Source organism: Balaenoptera ricei, chromosome 6 (assembly GCF_028023285.1).
Source record: "Balaenoptera ricei isolate mBalRic1 chromosome 6, mBalRic1.hap2, whole genome shotgun sequence".
Taxonomy (NCBI): domain Eukaryota; kingdom Metazoa; phylum Chordata; class Mammalia; order Artiodactyla; family Balaenopteridae; genus Balaenoptera; species Balaenoptera ricei.
In genome coordinates, this window is record NC_082644.1 from 7,468,922 (window position 1) to 7,495,817 (window position 26,896).

Here is a 26,896-nt window from a genome sequence, read left to right on the forward strand (position 1 = left end):
GTTGTTTGTTTTTTTGATATTGAGCTACATGAGCTGCATGTAAATTTTGGAGATTAATCCTTTGTCAGTTGCTTCGTTAGCAAATATTTTCTCCCATTCTGAGAGTTGTCTTTTCATCTTGTTTATGGTTTCCTTTGCTGTGCAAAAGCTTTTAAGTTTCATTAGGTCCCATTTGTTTATTTTTGTGTTTATTTCCACTTCTTTAGGAGGTGGGTCAAAAAGGATCTTGCTGTGATTTATGTCATAGAGTGTTCTGCCTATATTTTGCTCTAAGAGTTTTATAGTGTCTGGCCTGACATTTAGGTCTTTAATCCATTTTGAGTTTACTTTTGTGTATGGTGTTGGCAGTGTTCTAATTTCATTCTTTTACATGTAGCTGTCCAGTTTTCCCAGCACCACTTATTGAAGAGGCTGTCTTTTCTCCATTGTATACTCCTGCCTCCTTTATCAAAGATATGGTGACCACATGTGCGTGGGTTTATCTCTGGGCTTTCTAACCTGTTCCATTGATCTGTATTTCTGTTTTTGTGCCAGTACCATACTGTCTTGACTACTCATAGCTTTGTACTATAGTCTGAAGTCAGGGAACCTGATTCCTCCAGCTCCGTTTTTCTTTCTCAAGATTGCTTTGCCTTTTCGGGATCTTTCGTATTTCCATACAAATTGTGAAATTTTTTGTTCTAGTTCTGTGAAAAATGCCATTGGTAGTTTGAGAGGAATTGTATTGAATCTGTAGATTGCTAGAGAAGTATAGTCATTTTCACACTGTTGATTCTTCCAATCCAAGAACATGGTATATCTCTCCATCTGTTTGTATCATCTTTAATTTCTTTAATCAGTGTCTTACAGTTTTCTGCATACAGGTCTTTTGTCTCCTTAGGTAGGTTTATTCCTAGGCATTTTATTCTTTTTGTTGCAATGGTAAATGGGAGTGTTTCCTTAATTTCTCTTTCAGATTTTTCATAGGAATGCAAGAGATTTCTGTGCATTAATTTTGTATCCTGCTACTTTACCAATTTCATTGATTAGCTCTAGTATTTTTCTGGTAGCATCTTTAGGCTTCCTTATGTATAGTATCATTTCATCTGCACAGAGTGCCAGTTTTCCTTCTTCTTTTCTGATTTGGATTCCATTTATTTCTTTTTCTTCTCTGATGATGTGGCTAAAACTTCCAAAACTATGTTGAATAACAGTGGTGAGAGTGGGCAACTTTGTCTTGTTCCTGATTTTAGTGGAAATGGTTTCAGTTTTTCACCATTGAGAATGATGTTGGCTGTGGGTTTGTCATATATGGCCTCTATTATGTTGAGGTAAGTTCCCTCTATGCCTACTTTCTGCAGAGTTTTTATCATAAATGGGTGTTGAATTTTGTTGAAAGCTTTTTCTGCATCTATTGAGATGATCATATGGTTTTTCTCCTTCAATTTGTTAATATGGTGTATCATATTGATTGATTTGCATATATTGAAGAATCCTTGCATCCCTGGGATAAACCCCACTTGATCATGGTGTATGATCCTTTTAATGTGCTGCTGGATTCTGTTTACTAGTATTTTGTTGAGGATTTTTGCATCTATGTTCATCAGTGATACTGGCCTGTAGTTTTCTTTTTTTGTAACATCTTTGTCTGGTTCTGGAATTAGGGTAATGGTGGCCTCATAGAATGAATTTGGGAGTGTTCCTCCCTCTGCTATATTTTGGAAGAGTTTGAGAAGGATAGGTGTTTGCTCTTCTCTAAATGTTTGATGGAATTAGCCTGTGAAGCCATCCGGTCCTGGGCTTTTGTTTCTAGGAAGATTTTTAATCACAGTCTCAATTTCAGTGCTTGGGATTGGTCTGTTTATATTTTCTATTTCTTCCTGGTTCAGTCTAGGAAGGTTGCGCTTTTCTAAGAAATTGTCCATTTCTTCCAGGTTGTCCATTTTATTGGCATATAGTTGCTTGTAGTAATCTCTCATGATTCTTTTTATTTCTGCAGTGTCAGTTGTTACTTCTTCTTTTTCATTTCTAATTCTGTTGATTTGAGTCTTCTCCCTTTTTTTCTTGATGAGTCTGGCTAAGGGTTTACCAATTTTGTTTATCTTCTTAAAGAACCAGCTTTTAGTTTTATTGATCTTTGCTATTGTTTTCTTCATTTCTTTTTCATTTATTTCTGATCTGATCTTTATGATTTCTTTCCTTCTGCTAACTTTGGGGTTTTTTTTGTTCTTCTTTCTCTAATTGCTTTAGGTATAAGGTTAGGTTGTTTATTTGAGATTTTTCTTGTTACTTGAGGTAGGATTGTATTGCTATAAACTTCCCTCTTAGAACTGCTTTTGCTGCATCCCATAGGTTTTGGGCCATCGTGTTTTCACTGTCATTTGTTTCTAGGTATTTTTTTATTTCCTCCTTGATTTCTTCAGTGATCTCTTGGTTATTAAGTAGTGTTGTTTAGCCTCCGTGTGCTTGTATTTATTACAGTTTTTTCCTGTAATTGATATCTAGTCTCATAGTGTTGTGGTTGAAAAAGATACTTGATACGAGTTCAATTTCCTTAAATTTACCAAGGCTTGATTTGTGACCCGAGATATGGTCTATCCCAGAGAATGTTCCATGAGCACTTGAGAAGAAAGTGTATTCTGCTGTTTATGGATGGAATGTCCTATAAATATCAATTATCCATCTGGTTTAATGTATCATTTAAAGCTTGTGTTTCCTTAATTATTTTCATTTTGGTTGATCTGTCCACTGGTGAAGGTAGGGTGTTAAAATCCCCTACTATGATTGTGTTACTGTCGATTTCTCCTTTTATGGCTGTTAGCATTTGCCTTATGTATTGAGGTGCTCCTATGTTGGGGGTATAAATATTTACAATTGTTATATCTTCTTCTTGGATTGATCCCTTGATCATTATGTAGTGTCCTTCCTTGTCTCTTGTAATAGTCTTTATTTTAAAGTCTATTTAGTCTGATATGAGAATTGCTACTCCAGCTTTATTTGATTTCCATTTGCATGGACTATCTTTTTCCATCCCCTCACTTTCAGTCTGTATGTGTCCCTGGGTCTGATGTTGGTCTCTTGTAGACAGCATATATATGGGTCTTGTTTTTGTGTCCATTCAGCAAGCCTGTGTCTTTTGGTTGTAGCATTTAATCCATTCAAGTTTAAGGTAATTATCAGTATGTATGTTCCTATGACCATTTTCTTAATTGTTTTGGGTTTCTTTTGTAGGTCCGTTTCTTCTCTTGTGTTTCCCACTTAGAGAAGTTCCTTTAGCATTTGTTGTAGAGCTGGTTTGGTGGTGCTGAATTCTCTTAGCTTTTGCTTGTCTGTAAAGGTTTTAATTTCTCTGTCGAATCTGAATGAGATCCTTGCTGAGTAGAGTAATCTTGGTTGTAAGTTTTTCCGTTTCGTCACTTTAAATATGTCCTGCCACTCCCTTCTGGCTTGCAGAGTTTCTGCTGAAAGGTCAACTGTTAACCTTATGGGGATTATCTTGTATGTTATTTGTTGCTTTTCCCTTGCTGCTTTTAACATTTTTTTTGTACTTAATTTTTGACAGTTTGATTAATATGTGTCTTGGTGTGTTTCTCCTTGGATTTATGCTGTATGGGACTCTTTGTGCTTCCTGGACTTGATTGACTATATCCTTTCCCATATTAGGGAAGTTTTCAACTATAATCTCTTCAAATATTTTCTCAGTCCCTTTCTGTTCCTCTTCTTCTTCTTGGACCCCTATAATTCGAATGTTGGTGCATTTAATGTTGTCCCAGAGGTCTCTGAGAGTGTCCTCAATTCTTTTCATTCTTTTTTCTTTATTCTGCTCTGAAGTAGTTAGTTCCACTATTTTATCTTCCAAGTCACTTATCCGTTCTTCTGCCTCAGTTATTCTGCTATTGATTGCTCTAGAGAATTTTTAATTTCGTTTATTGTGTTGTTCATCATTGTTTGTTTGCTCTTTAGTTCTTCTAGGTCCTTGTTACACATTTCTTGTATTTTCTCCATTCTATTTCCAAGATTTTGGATATCTTACTATCATTACTCTAAATTCGTTTTCAGGTAGACTGCCTATTTCCTCTTCATTTGTTTGGTCTGGTGGGTTTTTACCTTGCTCCTTCATCTGCTCCATATTTCTCTGACTTCTAATTTTCCCTACCTTACTGTGTTTGGGGTCTCCTTTCCGCAGGCTGCAGGTTCGTAGTTCCCGTTGTTTTTGGTGTCTGCCCCCAGTAGGTAAGGTTGGTTCAGTGGGTTGTGTAGGCTTCCTGGTAGAGGGGACTGGTGCCTGTGTTCTGGTGGATGAGGCTGGATCTTGTCTTTCTGGTGAGCAGGACCGCATCTGGTGGTGTGTTTGGGGTGTCTGTTAACTTAGTATGATTTTAGGCAGCCTCTCTGCTAATGGGTGGGGTTGTGTTCCTGTCTTGCATGGGGTGTCCAGCACTGGAGTTTGCTGGTTGTTGAGTGGAGCTGGGTCTTAGCATTCAGACGGAGATCTCTGGGAGAGCTCTCGCTGATTCATAATACATGGGGCCAGGAGGTCTCTGGTGGACCAATGTCCTGAACTCAGCTCTCCCACCTCAGAGGCTCAGGCCTGACACCCGGCCGGATCATCAAGACCTTGTCAGCCACATGGCTGGCATGCCTTCAGAGCTGGAGAAGCTGGCCTGCAGTGGCTGTCCTTCTGCGCTGCACATTAGAATCACCTGCTTCTTCCTTGTTTTGCCCCAAAGGCAGTGTTCCACAGAGAAAAAGATTAGCCTTGAAAATAGTCACAGCTCTGCGACGGCTTTCTTTTTTTGTGCTTAGTCAGGTTTCACTTGCTCACAGGGGGCCACGTGCAGAGGCCTTGCACCCGGCTCTTCTGACCGGAGTTACTAGTGCGGAACGGCTGCTGCCAACACCTCAGCTCAGGCAGGCCGTGTCAGTCCTCCTGCATCTTAAGTGTGACTTCTACTGATCAGAATGACCTCCACTGCGCAAAGAGATGTACGCCTTCAATTTATTCTAGTGCTGTGCTGAGGGTCCAGCTGTTTGTAAAGTGTAGATTTAAATCTCATGAGTTCTGCAATTATGTCAGAAATTTCTGGCTGCCCTCAAATACATACAGTCCTGGAAGATATAATACAGCTTTCAAAGGCACAGTCTCAAGCTACACCCTTCCTGGAAGAATATAACTCACAGAGTGTGTGTGCATTTTTTAACAACCTGGATCTATAATAATATGACCAAAGAGATTAAATCAGATATTTAACTTCCAAATGAACCTGATGACTGTTTTCCATGACAACAGACCTATGCAAACATCACCTGTGCAGCCAGCGCTCTGCTCCTTGTGAGCCGTACCTGAGCGTTGAGCCTGAAAAGTCTATTTTCCTCATCCTCTCCTGACTCCCATCACCAACTTCAACTCTCTTTCTCCTCCAGCCTCGCTGCCCCTCCACGGACAGCAAGCACAGGCCCTGGGAAGTTTGGAACTCTAGCTCTAGTAACTTCAAAATAAAGCAGCAGTTCCTACGCCAACACGTTCATGACATATTCACAACACAGGACTCCCTCCCTCTGTGACTCAGAATATCACCTTCTTTCCACCCGCTGTCACCTCTGTCCTTTGCGGCAGTCTCACTCTAATCCAGCCCATCCCTCTGGACCACCTTGCTGAAGTCCCATCGTCCCCCGTGCTGTTGGAACCCTGACTCTATTTTAAGCAACCATCTCTCCTCAGTGTGACTCCTTGGACATATGAGTATGAGAAAATGAAACCTGAATATTTGCTAATTAGATGCACCGGGCAGGAAGACTGTTGTCTTGGAGACCAATCCAAAGCCACATGTGGAAGACCACCTCCTTCTCAAAGCACGCTCTTCCCGTGGCTCCTTGACCCACATTCTCCGGGTTTCCACCCTCCACCCCACCCAACTTCGCTCCGCGGGCCTTTCCTCCCCTTCCTGAGATCCTCAGAGACACGGCCTGTGCCCCTTCTATTCTCACACTGACACGTCTCACTTCTAGCCCTTGTCTGTTTCCATGGATTCAGTTCCTCCTCTGTGCTCAGGGCCTGCAAATCTCCATTTCCTGACTGAACCCCTCTCGAACCACGTTCTTACCTGACAGTACCTTTTGGATGGCGCACGCACCTCAGACTTAATCTGACTAAAAAAGAAGCTATGAATCTCTACCAGACTCAGCCAAATGAACAGCAAGCACACACAACGGCCCCAGACTCAGCCAAATGAACAGCAAACACACACAACGGCCTCTTCCTCCTGGTAAAAGGGCAGTATTCTGTTCGTGGTTGTTCACCTCCAAATCTAGGATTCTCTCATATCAAAGACCCAAGCCTGGGAATCCTACCTTTTTGCTATTTCTCAAATGTATCATTTTCTGTCCTCTCCTACTGCCATAGCATTGATCTCCTCCACAATAATCTGTTTCGCAGTTTCTCCTAGTGCTGAAGTTACAGAGATGAGGAATACGGACAAGATACATCTTTAATGGAACCTACATTCAAGTGGGGGTAAAAAAACAGTAAAAAATAATCACATAAATAAAGATAATTTAAGAGAACTGCAAGAATGAAACTACGATAGGGTAATGGGAAGAGAAGGACAGTGTGAGGGGGGCTGTGTTAGTTGGGAATGATCTGCAAAGGCCTCTCTGCAGATCTGACAGTTACCATCTCAGGCCACTTTCTTACTGGCTCACTGTGCTCTACTTTCCTTCCTTCAGTTCTTGGCACCTGAAAGTGATTGACAAGCTCCATCCTGACTCAGCAGCTTTGAACTCCTTATTAACTTCTGTCTGGAACATTCCTTCCTTTGTGTAACTGCTGGTTAATCCTTCAGGTCTCAGTTTAAAAACGACATTCTCAGGGAAACCTTCTCCAAATGCCCGGAACCGTACAGCCCTTCCTGCCTTCCTACCTCTGCTTCCCTCCTAGAACCCTTGTCTCAGGTCACTCATCACAGTTGTGACGATGTTTATCCGTGGGTAGTTCTTATAAGGTGACTGCTGGATAGCATCATTTAAATGTCCCCCCTTCAGCTAATGACTCTGTTCCACAATCCCTAAGAGCTATTTTCCAAAAACTTTGGTTAGGAGGATGCAAAAATGAGTATGTCCTTGAGGATTTCAAGGTGAAAGATCTATATTGATATTTTAGCAAACTATGTGTTGATAGCAAACAACAAATAATTCATCTTATTATTGACCTGGCCCCACTGTACCAACATTATCCATTTATGTATCTTTCTCCTTTTAGGCTAATATATATTGTGAGCTAAGACAAGGGCCAGATCTTATTTGCCTTTGTATTTCTAGGACACAACACAGTGCTCGTTATACTATGGGCTCTCAGATAATGTTCAACTGATTGAACCATGTGAAGTGACTTGCCATCATTGGCCATTTATTATTACAGAAATAATTATAATAACTAACATGCCAAGAATGTTCTTAGTAGTGTCCATAAAACTACTGAGTGTTCTTAGTAGTAACACTTTTAATCCCCACAATGGTTGAGGAAACTATTCCCATTTCAAAGATGAGGAGACTGAGACATGTAAAATAACTTGTCACATAGCTACTGCTATAGACTGAATGTGTCCCTTCAAAGTCCCAGTGTTGAAATATAACCCCCAAAGTGATGGTATTAGGAGGTTGGAGCTTTGAGGAGTGATTAGGTCATGAGGGTGGGGCCCTCATGAATGGGATCAGGACCCTTATAAAAAGGACCTCAGAGAGCTCCCTTGCCCCTTCCACCATGAAAGAACACAGCTAGTAGACCACCAGCTATGAACCAGGAAGCAGGCCGTCACCAGACACTGAATCTGCCAGTACCTTGATCTTGAACTTCCCAGCCTCCAGAACTGTGAGAAATAATTTTCTGTTGTCTATAAACCAGTCCATCTACGGTATTCTGTTATAGCAGCCTGAAGAGACTAAGGCAGCTACCAAGTTGCAAAGCTAGGATTTGAAGACAGCTAATCTGGCTAAAGAGCCGTAAACTCAACTACTATTGTATCAATGTATCACCTGGTTATTAGGCTGCTTCTATTGAAGCTACCACCGTAAGTTAACAGCTGTAAACACACTAAGTAGAAATAACTCTCTGTATCTTAATATTCCAGCCTTTTCAACTTTTATCTGAGAGTTAAGAGTGAAGTCAGTACATAAAATACATACTGTAAGGTCCTGTATGTTTGCTGGTTCTGATCCTAAAATCTAGCAATCAGCTTCCTAAAAGACAATGTAGAAAAGGAATTATGAGCACTGTAATTACCGCATAAAAACAAAATAGTTGCTCTGCAGAAGCAAAACTAGATCAGGGAAACATTTTATCCTCGGAAATACAATGAAAGTCTCCCCAGCAACATTCTCACATTAATTATAATGAAGTGTTTTTATGAGCCGGGAGACCATTGACTACTTGCCATGTGATAATCTGGGACCAGATTAGCTTGATAAATTACCATTTGAATGTGCAGAGCTGGTTTACTGCAAGGTTTTATCTTTTTCATTCTAAAAAATAAGTTTTAGGGACTCCCCTGGTGGTGCAGTGGTTAAGAATCCGCCTGCCAATGCAGGGGACACGGGTTCCAGCCCTGGTCTGGGAAGATCCCACATGCCGCGGAGCAACTAAGCCCGTACACCACAACTACTGAGCCTGCGCTCTAGAGCCCACGAGCCACAACTACTGAAGCCCGCGTGCCTAGAGCCCGTGCTCCGCAACGAGAAGCCACCGCAATGAGAAGTTCACGCACCGCAATGAAGAGTAGCCCCCGCTCGCCGCAACTAGAGAAAGCCCGCGCGCAGCAACAAAGACCCAACGCAGCCAAAAATAAATAATTTTTTTTTAAATTAAGTTTTATAATGTAGGGAAAGGAATATAAGCATCATAGGTTCTGTAGACTTCTTTCCAGAAGAAAGATTTTTTTTTTCCAGAAAAATCTGCATTTATTCAACTTTGCAATGTTATCATTAGAAAACAGAGAAAGCCTGCTTCTGGTGTCCTGAATATGTGTATATTGGATTTTATCATGGTTAATTATCCTGGTTATAAAGATTGGAATCCAGTGCCCTTGGCCCTGGGAAGCAGTTGTGTTCAGGGAACTTGCCTAAGCATGAATTTGTTTACAAGGAAGTGGGCATAAGGAGGATGCAAGCTGCGATTTGATAACAGTAACAAACAGTCCCCAGATCTCACTGGCTCGAAACAGCAAAGGTCACTCCATGTCCACTCGGAGTTGAATGGTGACTCAGGACAAGTGTTGTCATTGTCATCCTCACCAGGACCTCAGCTGATGGGGTGGTCACCATCTGGAGCACCGGTGGTGACCACAGCAGAGGAAAACCAGGGCACAGATGGGTCTCACATTTGGTTATAAACACCCTGGGCTAGAAGTGGCACAGATCACTGTGCTCAAACTCATTAGCCAGAACTATTTACAGTCAGCCCGACAATAAGAGACCTGGGAGGTACAACCGCATCCTGTGCCTGGAAGGGAGAGAAAGCCAGAAGGAGGGACAGAGGGAGTGGGGGTGGGAAAGGATCTACTCTTTGTGCTTCTGGAACAAAAACAAGGATCCCTACAAGCCCAGGACTGATGACAAGTGTGGATTATGATCTGATCACTGTGACATCTTGAAGAGAGAACAAAAGCAGCTTTGTTAAAGGGCAAAACTCACTGCTTTATAGAAAGAAGCTGTTAATTAATGAGAGAGTGACAAAGAAAAAGAAACCTCTCCTGAACTTCAACTCCAAATTTGTTCAAACCATGTCAGGTCAGAGTTCAGTAAAATCAGTTGTAAACAGGACAGGTAATAGATTATTTAGATTATAAAGATAGGCAGGCTGCAAGGCAAATTCGGGCATGGGAATGGGTTTGCTTGTATCCCACAGGATCTCAGAAATGAAAAAGACTGTGCTTCCAAGTATGGACCGCACCTCACCAGTTACTACTCATTCCATCCCTTATTAGTTTCACCAGACCCAACTTTGTTCACTTATTTGTGCATACGCCCTCTGAAGTCATTTGATTTTGTGCTCTCTGATTCAGAGGAATAGATGGCTTGCATGTATCTCAGGCAATTCTTCATAAATCAATTTAATTTTATGCCAGTTTTAGCTAAGATAATTGACTAGCAACAATTTTAGATTATATTGCTTTAGAAGGTCATTGGGTGAACGATATTGTAAGTATGGCACCATATGCTATAGTTGAGAGGCTTGTCAAGATACATACCTTTATCTTACTCCACACAGAGATGGTCAAAAGGATTGCCTTAGGACAAATACTGCCCTAAACTACAGCTGGTAGATGACAATGCATTAATGGGTAAATATTTATAAGATTATAACCCAGACTACTAAATTATAGTAAATTGCACTGACTAAATTATGACTTATAACCCAGACTACTATTAATCAAGAATTTTTAGAAATAGAAATGTATAATGCATTTATAAGCAGCACAGCTTTGAAGAAGAAATTGATTAAACCAGAACCTGGAGTCTGAATCTCCAAATCTCATGCAAACCAACATGTAGGCACTCTACGTGGTTAATATCCCAGGAGAGTGAATAGTTTGTCAATTCTTTTCTCAATCCAAAGTTGCTTTTTATTTGAGAAAGAGGTATAATAAAACATCACAGTGTATTGCTTTTGATTAGCTAAAACAGCCCTTTGAATTTGGTAATTTATTCTCCATTGGTGATAATCAATCCTGGTGAATTCTCCCAGTCCTCAAAATTGTCAAATAAACTGTGATGAGTAATTCTGGCTGTGGAATGGGCAAGCAGCTCAATGCCTTTTCTCTGAGTTATGCTGAAAAATTTCCTGCTTGTGTCATGGCTTTGTTCCTAGGGGTTTTCAGGTCACATTGACTATTTATTTATCTTTGGATTTGTCAAATCCAAACTGTAGTATACTTAATCCTTCATTTCCTCCTAGTGTAAAAGCTGTATAAGAATTTTGCATTTCTTAATGCTTACAGGAAAAATTGTATTAGTTTCAAAATTATTTTGAGCTTCATTTAAGACTTAAAGCCAGAGAGATAAGGAATAAGAACAAAGGAAAAGAATAACCAATGTTTTAAAAACTGGTGCTAAAGTAAAATGAAGCTGATATTGAAAAGGCAAACGAGGTGTCTGCAGGACTGTTTTCTTGGAACACTAGGTGGTGAATCACACAGTTTTGTGAGCTTTGCCATTTATCACCCTGGAGGGCAACTCACAACCGCAGAATCCTACTGATGTCATATTCATACTGATTATGATCCTCATAAACCTTAGTAGATGAATGATGCTTTGAACACAATATTTATTTGCCACATAAAGGTTTTTAAGAGATGAAATGTAACAGAGAATCATAATAGCAGAACTGCATTATTTCCAAAGTGATGAACTTGATCAATCCATCCAGTCATCAGTTAAGAAAAATGCAATTAAAAAGGCTAAGGTATTTTGAAAGGTCACCCCGTTGTCTCTGACTTTTGCTTCAATTATAGGAGCTTTACTGTTGTCTTTTCTATGGGACATGATTCTTGTGTTTTAACACTTAAATGAATCTGTAAAATCTAGATGTCACTGGAAACGCTTCTTAGGTGCACGCTGTTAGTTACCAGCATTTCTTAATACAGTATGTTATCTTTTTTTGACCTACTCAAGGAAAGTTGAATTATATTTGTGACTTCTCTCTTCCTTGTATTTTTGCACTGGAGGTTTTGTATTTCTATAAGATCATCTTTATTATACCCACATACCCTCCCATTCCCTTTTTTTTCCAAGATCTGAGACTTTCATTTATAACTTCAAACAGGAATCAGGAAGACAGATAAAACCTGTAAGGTGTTTCCAACACTGACTTTGGGACCAAATTCTTTATTCCCCTGGCAAAGGGGGAGTTTTACATCCAATTTTATCTGTCAGGAGGTTCATGGTATGATTCCAGGACTTATATGAATATGGTAAAGGGCATTTAAGACATTAAATAGGTAAAATTGGCTCGAAGTTGCATATACACCTTTTGTTTTTAAACTTCATTTGATGTCAAAGCCACTGTACTATGCCATTTCAAAATTTTTTAAACTTTATCATTTGATCATATACTTTCTCCAAATTGTGCCATCACATTTAAGAATTTATGCAGTGGCTCTGTCTCTATGTCAGCTACAGAGGACATACTTGATAATTGTTAAATTCAGCTTAATGAGACCTAGTAAGCCTATTAATTGTAGGTACTAAGATCAAATGTAGAACCAGAGATGTCTATCAATTTCTATTCTTATTATAGGATCCACCTATGTTTAGGAATTATCTATTTACTGGAGACAGAAAAAAAACACTAATAAAATTGAATAATATTCATATGCATTATATCTTTTGATTTTAAAAGAAATTTTTTATGATTCTTACATAAATGATTTTTTCATTTTCTGTGCCTTTTTCCTTTTTCTCTCTTTTCCCTAAGTGAATATAATATGGAACAAAATTATTAACATATTCAATGAAAATTCTTTTAAATTAAATTACTACATCAAATATTGTATCATAAAGTTAAGTATATTATTAACTATTTTGTCTCATTAATGAATTAAAAATGAGCCCACTTGCATCATATTTGTACTGAACTTGATTGAAGTAATTTTAGTTAACTATACTTTGAATAGACATTAGAATCTTTTATTCAATCGGTGAGGATCAAAACGTTATTGACAGTAATAGTTATCAATAGGAAAACCTGATTACTATGCAACCCCCTCGCCCCATTTAATTACCGCTGATATTTACAATTTACTCTCCTTTAAAACTGCAGGGTATTTTTTTTGAGAAGAATGAGAGCTAATTAGAAAAGAACACAGTAGTGAATACAAATACTTCATTTTCCTTCCCATCTCGTCTTTTCAGTGTAATGTCACATAGATCTCTGTGTGCTCACAAAATCATGGCATCCAAATATAAATATAGCAGTTAGATTTATATGTTCTAACAACTGTAATCACTTCTATAGTTGGTGTCTTTATGAAGAATAAAAACTTAATATCAATGCTTTGTGACCACCTAGAGGGGTGGGATAGGGAGGGTGGGAGGGAGACGCAAGAGGGAGGAGATATGAGGATATATGTATACGTATAGATGATTCACTTCGTTATACAGCAGAAACTAACACACCATTGTAAAGCAATTATACACCAATAAAGATGTTTAAAAAAAATAATGTGAAAGCTATTGTTATGTTTTCTAAGAACCAATGTTTTTATTATACTGTACGGTAGATACATGGCAATATTTAAATTCTTTTTCATTAATTTGGTGATTCTCAGGGGAATATATGACTCTACATAAGTAAAGAGTAATTCAATTGAGTTTTTACATTCTTTTTGAGAGAGATGAAAAAATGGCATATTCTTGCTTTTCAAGTTAACTATGGAGTAAAGTTGAAAAGCTCACACTGTCTTTAAATATCTGCATGACATTTACTCAATAGACCCATATCATGTACTGATTTAGGCTCTGAGGATAAAAATATGTAAAAGATAGTTTGTCCTCTCAAAAAGCTACTCCTGGTGGGTTTCACAAACAAAATGAATGGGGAAAAATATTGCTGTATACCCAGATCTTCCCAGAGTTCCCTAAAGCAATTCTTTCTAGAATCATAGTTTACAAATTAAAATGATATCTTGTCCCTCCTATGATTTTCTCTATTCCTACCCATCCCTATACTTAATAAAAAATATAATTCCCTCAGTGCCAAGATCTTAACTATGTGTAAATCAAATATATACTCAAAAATAGTTCAGTGACTAATACTATCCTCTCTTTGACCCCTGATTAAAATCTAATTCTCCCAAGGAGGATTGCTTTTCACATCTAAAAAAAAAATCACAAAATGTTGGGAATCTCAACGAGTTTGGGAGAAAAGTTTTGGGGTGAGTGGGTCTAGCCTTTAACTGAGCTGTCTAACCTATTCTGCGTGTGGGGGAGAGATGGCCCTAGAAGAGGAAAGGAGAGAAGGGACTTTGAATATGCAGGTCCATTTCCAACTGGAGGAGGAGGGCCAACCACAAACACATCTTCTTTCCCCCTCTTTCTGGACTTTCTTTTACTCTTAGAAGAACCATCTCTGGTCTGCTTCCCTATGCATCTGTAGTTTACTCCTTGAAGTCTGAGGCTTGGGTGTCCTTTCTGACGATTGCATGTGACGGTCATAAACATCTCAAACTTAACATGTTCAACCATAGAACTCTTACCTCCCCCCGCCTTCCCCATGAGTAACTATTACCACTACGTGCCCAGTTACTCAGCCTAAGGCTACCCTTGACTCCCACCTTTCCCTTACTCCTCAAAGTCCAGTTCATAAGCAAACCCTGTCTATTTCATCTCTATTTGAGATTTTCTCAAAAAAAAATCTACCTCTTTCTAAATCCATCTGCTACTCTCCATCTCTGTGACTACCAATCTAGCCAGACCATCCTCTGCTCTGAGCTACAGTTTTCTTGGTAGTATCTCTGCTTCCATTTTTACCTCTTCCTATTAAGATTCTTCCAAACTCCATCCAAAATAAACTTAATCCTTACCAACTTCTATAAAATCCTCCATGATATGGCTCTATGATCACTGCCAGTTTTTCTCACTCACTCTCCTCCAAGTACACAATGTTAGGAAGTGTTCCTAAGTTTTGCAACTTTGAAAAAATGCTGGCCACAGGATGCATTGTCACCCTCTTCTGGCCACCTAATGCAGGCACTGCGGAAATGCCAGACTGCTCCAAGTTCCAAGAAATGAATCACAGGAGTCTTCTTGCTGTGGGCTATTACATGCCTGATTTATGACACCGCAGAAGCCAGTGCAACAGGAAATATCAGCGAGGAATCTCAGGTCTGTAGTTCACAAGGCGTTGGCTCCAGTACATTCTCTGAGATTTTCTACTTTGGGTCTTGCTTGACCAATTTCCAAGCTCCTTCTTATCTACAGGAGATGCATTGGCAGAGAGCCTGGACAAAACACTAAGCGATTATCATAAATTAATGATTTATTGTTTCTTCCTCCTGTGTCTGATAATCCCCTATTGTTTTCCTGAATTTAATTTTGTTTTCCTCCTTCTTGGATTTTTGTCAGTACGAGAATGGTGGATGTTTCTGTGGCAAGATTTTCAGGCATCTGAGGGTTCTTTTGTGAGGTTGAGAATAGCAGATCTTAAGGTGTGTGGTCTCAGACTCCTATTCCTAAATGCAAGTGTGAGCCCTCGCCCCTCGCCTTTACAAATCGCAGAATCAAGATTGCATTTTTCAAGAGAATTCTACTCTTTTGAATGATCTCATCCAATAGGATAATTCTTGTTTATTCTGGGACTTCAGCATCTGCCATCCTGAATTCTAATGTACATAACTTCTGTACATAACCCATTCCTTAACTATCACAAAGCCTAAGATGATATAATCACCAACTCTTAAGATATCTGTTTGCTAATCAATTCTTTAAATCTGTTATCATATTTCCAGTGTCTCTATGATCTGAGAGATGGAGAGGTTTTGTATATATCTATGTGTGTATTTGAGCTAATGATTGAAAATTTATTCCTTCCCTGAGATCACGGTGAAATTAATGCCTTTAAAAAAAACTTCTTGAGAAAAACTATGAAGTCATCTCAGACCTTTCTTTCCTTAAAAAAAAAAAAAAAAAAAAAAAAAACCTCCTGTCTCTGTTCCGTTTTTTTAATTTATTGCTTTCTTTATTTCTGCTTCCTGCACCCAAACCTTCATGCTCTCCCAATTCTGCCTTCATCTCTGTATCCAGATGCCTTTTTGCTCTGCCTCACAGAAGCTGTAGTTTCCTTAAATGAATCACTAAGTGCCTCACTATCTGGATAACAACTTACGGAATGAATGAGCTTTCATTTCTGTTTAGCTCATGGAGAAAAAAATCAATGAGTAAACTGGCAATTTCATTTACAAATTGACTATGGAACTTCAACTATTACTCAGAGCCCTTGAGACATTTATCTGTATATAAAAAAGCACTCAATCTTATAAACAGATTTACAATTTTCATTTGGACGATATTTTATAAAACACTAGTTGATACAGATCATTTTGAAAATACAATTATGTGTTAATAAAAGTAAACCTTATTTTGAAAGACAACCATTAAATCTTAGCAAGGCACAGTGAGCATTGTTAAATATCAAGTTCTTCCGATAGTAAGTAACATTTTTAATGATAAAATATCCTGACATCAACTTTTATTTATTTAGACATTTTAATTGAATAAATTGAGTCAGAGAATGCAATTCATAGTAAGGGGTAAGGAAGCCATGACAGCAGATTTATAATTTACTTGGCATGGCAGGGAGATAGCATCAAATGCACCAGGAAAGTGAATATGATTTTATTACATTAACATACATCACTGTAATGAAAAGAATAGTGAAGCTTGTTGGAGGTCAGACAGGATTACTTAATTTAGACAGTAGAAATTTCTTTCCTAGAAATTTTTTCATTTAGAAAAAGAAAATAATTTTCTGTTGCTATGTTGCTAAATGCATAAAAAGGTATTCCTATGTTTTATTTCAGCACATCTTTAAAACACACAAAGCATATTTTATAATAAAGTGTTGACTGTCTCATGTAATTTATTGAATATTGTACAGACCGTGGAAAACAGAATGGCTGTCTGGGTACAGAAGGGTTGTGAGTGTATCATTGTTTACCCTCCTGATCACGTGGCTGACGGGAGCTGTAGCTGCCACTGCCCAGCATCATGAGAGCAGATACCACCACACATCACTGGCCCAGCAAAAGATCAAAATTCAAAACTCGAAGTGCGGTTTCTACTGAATGCCTATCACTTTCACACCATATAAAAGTCAAAAAAATCGTTAAGTCGAACCATGGTAAATCAGGGACCAACTGTAAATACTACTGAAAAAGATCTGGCCAAAATGGATAACGATATATATACATATTAGTGCAAATATGCGTGTGTGGCCATTTAGCGCACTTACCTTTGGTAAGGAAGCTCGTGACCCTGAACTCTGTGTAGTCATAGTCAGCACAGTGGTTATTCCCAAGGCTACCCTGGCTGGAGCAGCATCCATATTGATCCAGAATGACACCCAGGAGAGAATAACAATCAGGAGACTGGGAATGTACATCTGGATCAGATAGTAGCCCATTTGTCGTTCAAGATGGAATCGCACTTCTATACATGTAAACTTTCCTAAGTGGTTGTGAAATAAATGCAGTAATTGGTAAAAACAGGTCTTTGTTATTGCAGCAAATGTCACAATTTTGTTTTCATCATAATTTTGCCCTACACCTTTCTGTATAATTATACAATTATAATGAAATTATATAACTATTATTTCTGTATAAAGTTATAATGAAATGGGATCCCAAATCATATATGCAAATTGTTTTCTGAAAAATAGTTTTCTTTTTTTTCTGTTAGCACCTAGAAGCAATGTAATAGAACAGTGTACTATTTCAGGAAATAATATATAATCTTATTACTTCACATTTGATTAGCACTTCATACTTGCAAAGTACTAAAATGTTTATTATTTCACTTGATTCGTGTCTGCTTTTATACCTTCTTTTAAACACTGTACCTTGAGGTTCTAGCCAGGGTAATTAGGCAAACAATTAAATAAAAGGCATTTAGACTGAAAAGAAAGCAGTAAAACTATCTCTATAAGTAGAAGCCATTACCTTGTATTTAGAAAATCCTAAAGAATTCACTAAAAATCTACTTGAGCTGAAGAGTTCAGCAAGGTTACAGGATACACTATCAGTATACAAAAAGCAATTGTGTTTCTGTACACTAGCAATGGACAATCCAAAAATTAAACTGAGAAAACAATTCCATTCACAAGAACCAAATAAAATAAAATATTTAGAAATAAATTTAACAAAAAAGTATAAAACTTCTACACTAAAAATTACAAAACACAGTTGAACAAAATTAAAGAAGATCAAAATAAACAGAAAGTCATTTTGTAGTCATTAATCAGAAGAGTTAACATAGTTAAGATTGCAATACTTCCCATATTGATCTACAAATTTATTGCAATTTCTATCAAAATCCCAACTGGCTTTTATGCAGAAATTGACAGGCTGATCTTAAAATTAGTATGAAAATGCAAGGGACCTACAATAGCCAAAATAGCCTTGAGGGAAAAAAAGAACAAATTTGGTGAACTCACACTTCCCAATTTCAAGACTTGCTACAAATCTACAATAATCACAAAGTATGGTACTGTCATAAGTAAAGATATACAGATTAATGGAATAGAATTGAAAGTCAAGAACTGATCATTTATGGTCAATTGACTTTAGACAAAGGACTAAGACTATTCAACAGGGAAAGCATGGTCTCTTTAACAAATGGTACAGGGAGAACTTTGCTTTTCGGAACTTTCTGGAATTTTTTTTCCCAATATGTTCAATCCCCAGTTGGTTGAATCTTTGAATGTGAGCCCATGGACATGGAGGGCTGACTATGTAGTGAAAGGTCAGGTCACAGTTCTGGAAATGTTGAGCCCAAGAAAAATCATAGTTACTGTAAGGAAATAATAAGAGCAGCCACAGATGCTAGTGGGAGACCAGCGCTCACCACTTTGGAGTGATGCCTCAACTGCGGGCAGTTTAAGGGAACTTGTAGATTAGGCAATTAGAAGAGATATTACGGAAATAGCCAGTTCCAGTTGTGAGAGAAGTGAACAAATAACATGAATGTACAAGTCTTGCAGTCCTTGATGTTGATGACTGTATCTGATATTTATTCTCAAAGGTAAAAGGCTACTGTGTCAATGTGAGTAGTAGATGCTTAGTAACAATATCTTGAAATGCATGACATTGTGGCTAAACTAAAAATTTAGGCAAGTGAAGCCTTAAAACAAAAAGCGACCTCTTTCATTTTGTTAGCAAACACAATGTTTACAGCTACAGGCCAGTTAAAAAGTACATTTTATGGCTCACATAGAAATTAAAGGAACTTTTTTGGAAACATCATTACTATGTAACTATAGGCATTTCACAACAAAAGAAATTAGTTAAATATAATTGAACACCAAGCATTTCTTTTGTTCCATACAAACCAATTATACAACAAGATGTGATGAGTCAAAGCTTCCGTAAGTTTCAAAGACATCCATTCTCTGCTCTATGACCATAAAAAAAAATTCAGCTATAAATTGTTAAAATAATTAACCTAGCGCTATAATTAAGAAACAACTGAATATCATAAAACCACAAGTCATAAGTGTATTGAAGAACACTCAACTCCTACCTGTGTTGTAATGTTTAGTGCAGTATCGTAAATCTTTCTCTTCTTTCAACAGAAACTGGGGCAAAGTGAGTCCTTCTGCCACTTGTACAGGTGCCTCATCTTGCCATTCAAAAATGAGATCATTCATTGTGTACCCAACTAGGCAAAACATAATAAAAATATTTATAGAGAAAAGGGCATTCAAAGGAGTGAAATTTAAAATAATCACTTGTAGAGTTCCCATAGGATGGGAAGACCAAACAGTGTCACCTTAACTCTATTGATTGAGCTATGTATGGAACAATTCCAGTCTACTGAAGCCTCTTCATACAGAATATTTATCAAATAATGTAAGAAAATGTAGTAGGCTAATAATAAGTATGGCATGGCATGTAGGCACCTTAAAGAATAGGCATATACATTCTTTCCTTGGGATGGGCAGCTACTGCATTAACTCAGCAATTCATTTTGGTTCCACTGCATTAGATCTCTCCTCACCTTTTCTCAAATTATTCAGGACCCTTTCAACAGAAACTGAAATTGTCACGGGTTAGGAAATGACCTAAACTATAACATCCATGGAGGGAACGAACCAGAGCTGATACCTTTCTTGGTTTAATCATTAACTATTTCAGTTTATGGCATCTGCTTCTGCATCCCGAGTCCCAAAATGGACAAAAGGATATTTTAGATAGAAATGACTGCTATTCAGGGAAAGTCGGTATACAAAGAAAATCCACATGTTTGTGGAGGGATAAACTCTTGCACATAGCATGAGTGAATTCAGACTAGAATTCAGGAATATATTTTGTAATAAGCCAGCGTCTTTTAGCAAATTAAAATGTCATCTGTCTATAGGAGTGGTATCTAAGGAAAGCAGAATTTGATCTTTTTCTTCCCTCTGAGTGAGAGGCTGTTGAAAGGTGCACTTGAAGGCCTTTGCAGAGAAGGAGTCAAAGGGAACGTCACCTGCGGGGAAGATTGCAGGTGGTCAGAGTTCACAGCTGCCCTGGAGGTAGGAAGAGAGGAAGCACAGTCTGGCCTCTGAACAAAGGCAAGGGGCCAGATAAAGGAAGCAGAAGCTCTAGGTGCATGAAGCAAGTGGCAAACAAGGGAAAGTGTCCCGAACAAATTCTCTGGTAGCTAATGTTGTCGACAAGGGGCTGTGTGCATGATTAGAAACAGCTGACGCGGGGCAGGTTAGGCTGAGCAGGGCGAGGTGTCTGGAAGGGAACTGATCACCCTTCTTCCTCCCACAATACCTGGAAGACATCCCCGAAAGAGCTGAATCTGATCCAGCTGTGGTGATAGTGACCGGAGCCAGATGCCCAGCCCACCCTCCTGACCCGCGGGCACGCCTCACGACATCCACTCCACTGGCTACGGGGAAGGTGGCTTTAGCAGCCGCAGCAGCCATATGATGGCTCACTACGGAGCAAGCGCTACTTGGTAGAGGTTGTAAAGTCCTCCAGACTGAAGGGGACACGCCTGAATTCTGGTTCCGGGACAGATAAGAAGACCTGCAGGACTGTCCTCCAGACCATTGGACTTAGCACAGCCAGGACTTATGTTTGACTTGCTTACACTGGAATACATTTCATTGAACCCTGCAATTAATGATTTGGTGGCTAATAATAGAAGGCTTTCACTTTTATTTGCAAGTCTTTTGATATATCCATTGTCTATACCATTTTACCTAAAGAGAAAACAGATGCACATTTCTCAAGGATCAAAAGTAAAATAGGCACTGATTCTTATTTACTTCCAGGTAAGACAGGTACCCTATTCTTTCATATGTGCAATCCCTGAAGACGAAAATATGTGAGCTATTTCCCAATTTAGACAGATAAATGGAGAAATGAACTGAAACCCTGTTTTGTTTTTATGTTCTAAGTTTTTCTTAGGGTTTTCTGTGAAAAGGAAGTAGCTCTCTGAAATTCCCTCAAAGACAAGGCTTAGTTAGTCTCTGATGCAATTTATAGACAACATACTCAGCTTGCTCTTGTGTCAGATAATCATGCACACTAAGTGATTTAGGCATGGGCATATCTTAATCAAGCTATGCTATTTCCTTAAGGTCCATAAAGTATTTAAGTTTGAAACCAGAAGGAAAATAGTGAGATGACAATTTTAGGCGGTAATGTTTTTATTCTAAGTAACTAAGTGGATGTTCAAGGAAATTAACTAAATGGTAATTTTGCCTCAAGAAGCCTTCAAACATAACTTTAAAAAGAAATCAGTACTTTTCTACACAGTTCACAGTGTTTTAGCATCGTTATGCTTTTGGTTGGCAGAACTTTATACAATTCTGATAATTGCCAAGGTGAAGAGACTGGCTAATGAGATTGAGGCTGTGAGCTGAATTGCCTTGTACCATAATGAGTTCCACAACAAGGAATACTTCATTGAGGGAACAAAGGCATTAACCCTACCTTCAGCCAACAATCTCATAGGGTAGCTGCAGGGAAACGTGTAAACAAATGACTCAATGCAAGCAAACACTTGTTTCTTCAACGAGTATCTATTTGGCACAGACCACATGTAAGGCATCCTACTGGGTTTCAGGGGATGTGAGGTGCCATTACCAGGTAGAAAATAAGTGGCATGGGGGAGGTTCAAAGTGCTATGTGCATTCAGAAGAGGGATCTATAATAGCCATTTAAGCCTCATTTGAGTTGGACCTTGAAGAACGGCAAGACCAGCATATAAAGAACGTGAGAGACAGTGAGGCACTCAGGCAAAGGAAATAGTATAATTGGTTGAAAGAAACCACAAACTCCCAAGGTTTATAATAGGAATAGCAATAATTTATTTATCTAGAGCCAGTTTGCATGAAGAAGCATATGGAATGAAAATATGAATTAATGTAAGATTATATAAAATTTACACTCCAGGTTGCAAAGTTTGATTTTTTAAAATTCCCTGTGGGCAATGATAAACAATTGAAATCTGTTGAGCAGGGGAGTGACATGACAAAAATTGTGCTTTAGAAACATCACTCTAGTAGAATCTTCTCATGGGATTCACAAAATCCAAACTGCTTTCATATTCATAAGACATTATCTGCCTTTTTCATTGTGTTGACATTGGTCCAGATGGTGAAAACACAGTAAGTAAAACTTCTGGTGCTTTAGAATAAAAGCGGTAGCTCCAGACTGTGCTAGTGGTTATTGTATTCTTTACTGCCATATCTTGCAGTATAAACAATGCCATTTTGTTTAAGAATGTCCTCAATCCTTGATGAAACAATAACAATTATAATCTTAGTAAATTTTGACCCTTATATAAATGTCCTTTTAATATTCTGTGTATCAAAATGGGAAGTACGGATAAAGCACTTCAGCTGCACGTTGTAACACGATGGTTCTTGTAAGAAAAAGCACTGGTGTGATTGATTTGCAAGTAAGCCAGCTGGTTTTGCTCGAAACACCATTTTTACTTGAAAAAAAAATGACTGGCAAACTACGGTTATTATGATTAGGTATATGGCCAATCATTTTCTTGAAAATAAAAGAAGTGAGTGAACCTATCGTGTTGAGGGAAACAACTGACAGTATTTGTTGTCAATGGTAGATTTTGAGTTTTCTATTTAACATTAAATTTTGGAAAAATTATTTTCCCATACTTAAAGATTTTTTGATGAGCTCAATGGTGATATTAACAAATGTGACTTTTCAATATTGCATAATGTCATGTGTCAATGTTTGGAATATCTGAATAACTCATTAAGCTAATGTTTTCCAAATGATCAAAGCATGCTCTTAAAAATCATGCACAGGCAAAAGATCCATTTAACGTTCAAGACACAAACAGATTTTAATTTACAAGAGCATGAAGAGTTCATTGCAAAATATACAGCAAAGTGATTCAGTTATATATTCATATTTTTTTCAGATTATTTTGCTGCACTTTACTATACACCTGAAACTACCACCATATTGTAAATCAATTATACTTCAACAACAAAAAAAGAAGAGTTCATTGCTATGGTTTCCAATTTCACATTGCAACCAAGATTTAAGAAACGACCACCTTCAGAAACTAAGGGTTTTTTCCCCTATATTACAGAATTTCCTTCTTTTTAAAGGCTGAATAGTACCCCACTGTATGTATATATTACATTTTTTGTCCATTCGTCTGTCAATGGACGTATAGCTTGTTCCCACATCTTGGCTACTGTGAACAGTGCTACAATGAACACAGTAGTGCTAGTATTTCTTCAAGATTCTCATTTCAATTCTTGTGATAAATACCCAGAAGTGGGATTACTGGATCACACGGTAGTCTTATTTTTAGTTTTTGCGGCACCATGGATGAAGCTCAAGAATATTGCGCCAAGTGAAATAAGCCAGTCACAGAAAGACACATACGGCATGACTTCACCTGTATGAGGCATCTTAAATTATCAGATTCATAGAATTAAAGAATGGAATGGTGGCTGTCAGGGGCTGAGGGATGGGGAAATGAGAATAACTAATCAACAAGCATAAAGTTTTACTCAAACAAGATGAATAAGCTCTAGAGATCAGTTGTATTGCATCATACCTACAGTCAACAACAATGTATTGTACGCCTAAAAATCTGTTAAGAAGGTAGATCTCATGCTAAGTGTTTTGAACACAATAAAATAAATTAAATTTTAAAAGGTTTATTTGCATTCTTGAGAAGGTAAAGAAAACATTTTCATTCTTCCTCAATGGTTCTTCAGGAATATAAGGTAGAGGTAATACTTCAGTAGATCATTTTGTCAAAATTGGAAATTAATTAAATATATTGTTAAGGGAAAATAAGAAGTTAAAGAACTTTTCAAAGTTTCAAGTCTAAGTCACTGACAAGTAGCTATGCCACAGTCTTTGCTTACATGTCATGTCAGTAGAGTAGCCTTCTCTGACCATCTTATAAAATATTTTTCTTCCAATAAGTCTACATTAGCCTTTCCTGTTTATTTTTTTCCTTGGAACTACTCTTTACCTGACATGGTATACAGTCATCAAGTTTTTATTTTGTTTATTTTTTATCTAGCCTCCTGGAATTTAAACTTTATAAAGCAGAGATTATTCTATTTTAGTCACTGGCATATTTTTCCAGTACCTAAAATAGTATGTAACATGTACGAGGAGGTTGACTGTTTGAATTAGAAATAGATAAAAGGAAAGGAGGAAGATGTGCTTGTGTGTTTGTATCTGATGGGTTTACTTGGGGGTACACTGAATTTAAGATGCTAGCAGGAGATGCAGGTGTTGTTAACAAGTTTGAACATTGATTTATATGTTGAAAATTGTTGAAATCATGGACCTATACATTGAAAGTGAGATCAGGATTGTAGTTATAAGTTTGAGAGTTACCTACCTAAGGATGAGATTAAAATTGTAGACTATCTGAGATTATCAAGGGAGATAATATAGAAAGGAAAAAAAAGCTATAGGAAGGATCAGAGAATTTTCACCTTGGAAAGAGAAAGGTGAAGACAGAAAAGTAACAAACAAAATAGGAAGTTCAAGAAGGCACATTTCAGCTAAATAAGTGTAAGTGAGAATGTTCTAAAAGAATTTGACAGTGGAATTGGTAAGGTAACAAGTTTCCCTCAAGCAGAGGCTAGGAAATGATCTGTCAGGAATGTTATGAGACCCTTAATCATTGTGTTAGCTAAAATAGATGAACTCCAAAGCCTTTTCCAGCCCTCTGATTTTATGATATAATTGAATATAGCCTTATAAATCTAATTAAAATACACTATAAAGAAAGAATAGGAAAGGATTAGTTACTGTTAAAGAAACAGACAGGCTGATCAAAGGAATCAAAAATAAAGTGTAGGGAGCTATCTAAGCATGTATAAACATTAAAAACTTGTGCCAATTGCATGCGGCACTGTGACTGGGGGGAGGGGGGTGTAGAACATCAAGTGGACCATAGCAGTGTGAATATCTGTGGCACGGGAAAGCAAGACGTAGGTATAATCTTGAGATGCAGAAAAAGCTTCTGGAGCCTGAACTTCTTGAGTGGTACCTCTGGGGCTAATCGAGAGTGGGCAATAGCAGAACACAACCCAATGTTCAGCATTTGGTAATGACATTGATGTCCATAAGGAGAAGCAGCAGCGTGGCAGTAATTGCCTGATAGACTTTGGTTCAAGACTCACATAAACCCAGACACTGTTTTCTAACACTATGAAGGAGAGAGTGTCCTGAAGAATTTATGATGGTGGACTTCTCATCAACTTTGGCGAGTGGAGAGCTTGAAATGGATGTATGCAGAATTTTTTTAAATGTGTATAATTTTGTGCATGCAAATATCTTAGAAAATACACTCCTGATATATATTTAAATAATTAATCATAGTTTGAAGCACAAAAAATGGGTTAAATAGATATGCAATTAATATGCTGTGGAAGTTTGCAATATTTGAAAGAATTGTAATTTTCCCTTGAGATCTTTTCCAGCCCTCTGAAAAAAAGCACGCAAATTCCCAATTTCTCTGACATTAGATAAGAAAATAGTTTTTAAAAAACTCTAATTAAACATAAGAAATGGTAGGGGGCTGGTATAAGATATTAGGAGATATAAATTTATAATCTTTTAAAAAATTCTTGTATGTCATTAGAGAATTTCATATTAAAACAACAAGAAACCAACACACCTATCAGAATGACCAAAATCCAGAATACTGACAACACCAAATACTGATGAGGATGTGGACTAACAAGAATTCATTGCTGGTGAGAATGAAAAAATGGTACAGCCACTTCGGAAGACAGTTTGGTGGATTCTTATAAAACTTAACATACTCTTACCATATGATCTAGCAATCAAACGAGTTGAAAACCAAATGAGTCGAAAATATGTCTAGACAAAAACCTGCACATAGAAATTTATAGCAGCTTTGTACATGCCAAAACTTAGAAGCTACCAAGATATTCTTCAGCAGGTAAGTGGATAAGTAAACTGCAGTACATCCAGATGATGGAATAGTATTCAGCACTAAAAAGAAATGAGCTATCAAGCCATGAGAAAACATGGAGGAACCTTAAATGCATCTTACTAAGTGGAAGAAGTCAATCAATCTGAAAAGACTACAACACCATGACATTCTAGAAAAAGCAAAACTATGGAGACAGGAAAATGATCAGTGGTAACCAGGGATCTGGGGGAGGGAGAAGTGACTAGGCAGAGCACAGAGGATATTTAGGGCAGTGAAGCTATTCTGCACGATACTACAATGGAATACATGTCATTACATATTTGTCGAAACTCAGAGAATGCACACCACCAAGAGTGAACCTTAATGTAGGTCCACAGATTGTAATAAGTGCACCACTCTGGTGTGGGGTGTTGACACTAGCAGAGGATGTGCATGTGGGGGGGGGGGTAGGGAAGTGTAAGGGAAATTGTCAATTTCTGATCAATTTTATTGTGAACCTTAAACTGCTCTAAAAACTCTATTTTTTAAAAATCTCATCTATAAAAATATTCAAATATTACCAACAAGAAAAAAATTTATTACCGAAATGTTGCCCTGGAATTAATTTAACTAGTTGATTAATTTAATAAATAATTGTTGAGTTCCTACCCTCTGTAAGTACCTAGGTAAACGGCTGGAACCGCAGAATGACCTGGCTCCAGTCAAGATGCTCGTAGAATAGTGGCAGCTGACAATA

General features: G+C 37.8%; 1 protein-coding gene across 2 annotated transcripts in view; it reads right to left on the reverse strand.

Moving 5' to 3' along the window:
• GLRA3 (glycine receptor alpha 3) overlaps positions 1-26,896 on the reverse strand; it is a 181,882-nt gene that overhangs the window by 21,461 nt on the left and 133,525 nt on the right. For both annotated transcript variants that reach the window (XM_059926198.1, XM_059926199.1), the window contains exons 6-7: positions 19,264-19,401; positions 16,979-17,193 (exon numbers count right to left, since the gene is read on the reverse strand). In XM_059926198.1, the coding sequence (XP_059782181.1) occupies positions 16,979-17,193; positions 19,264-19,401 (353 nt within the window). The remainder of the gene's footprint in view (positions 1-16,978; positions 17,194-19,263; positions 19,402-26,896) is intronic.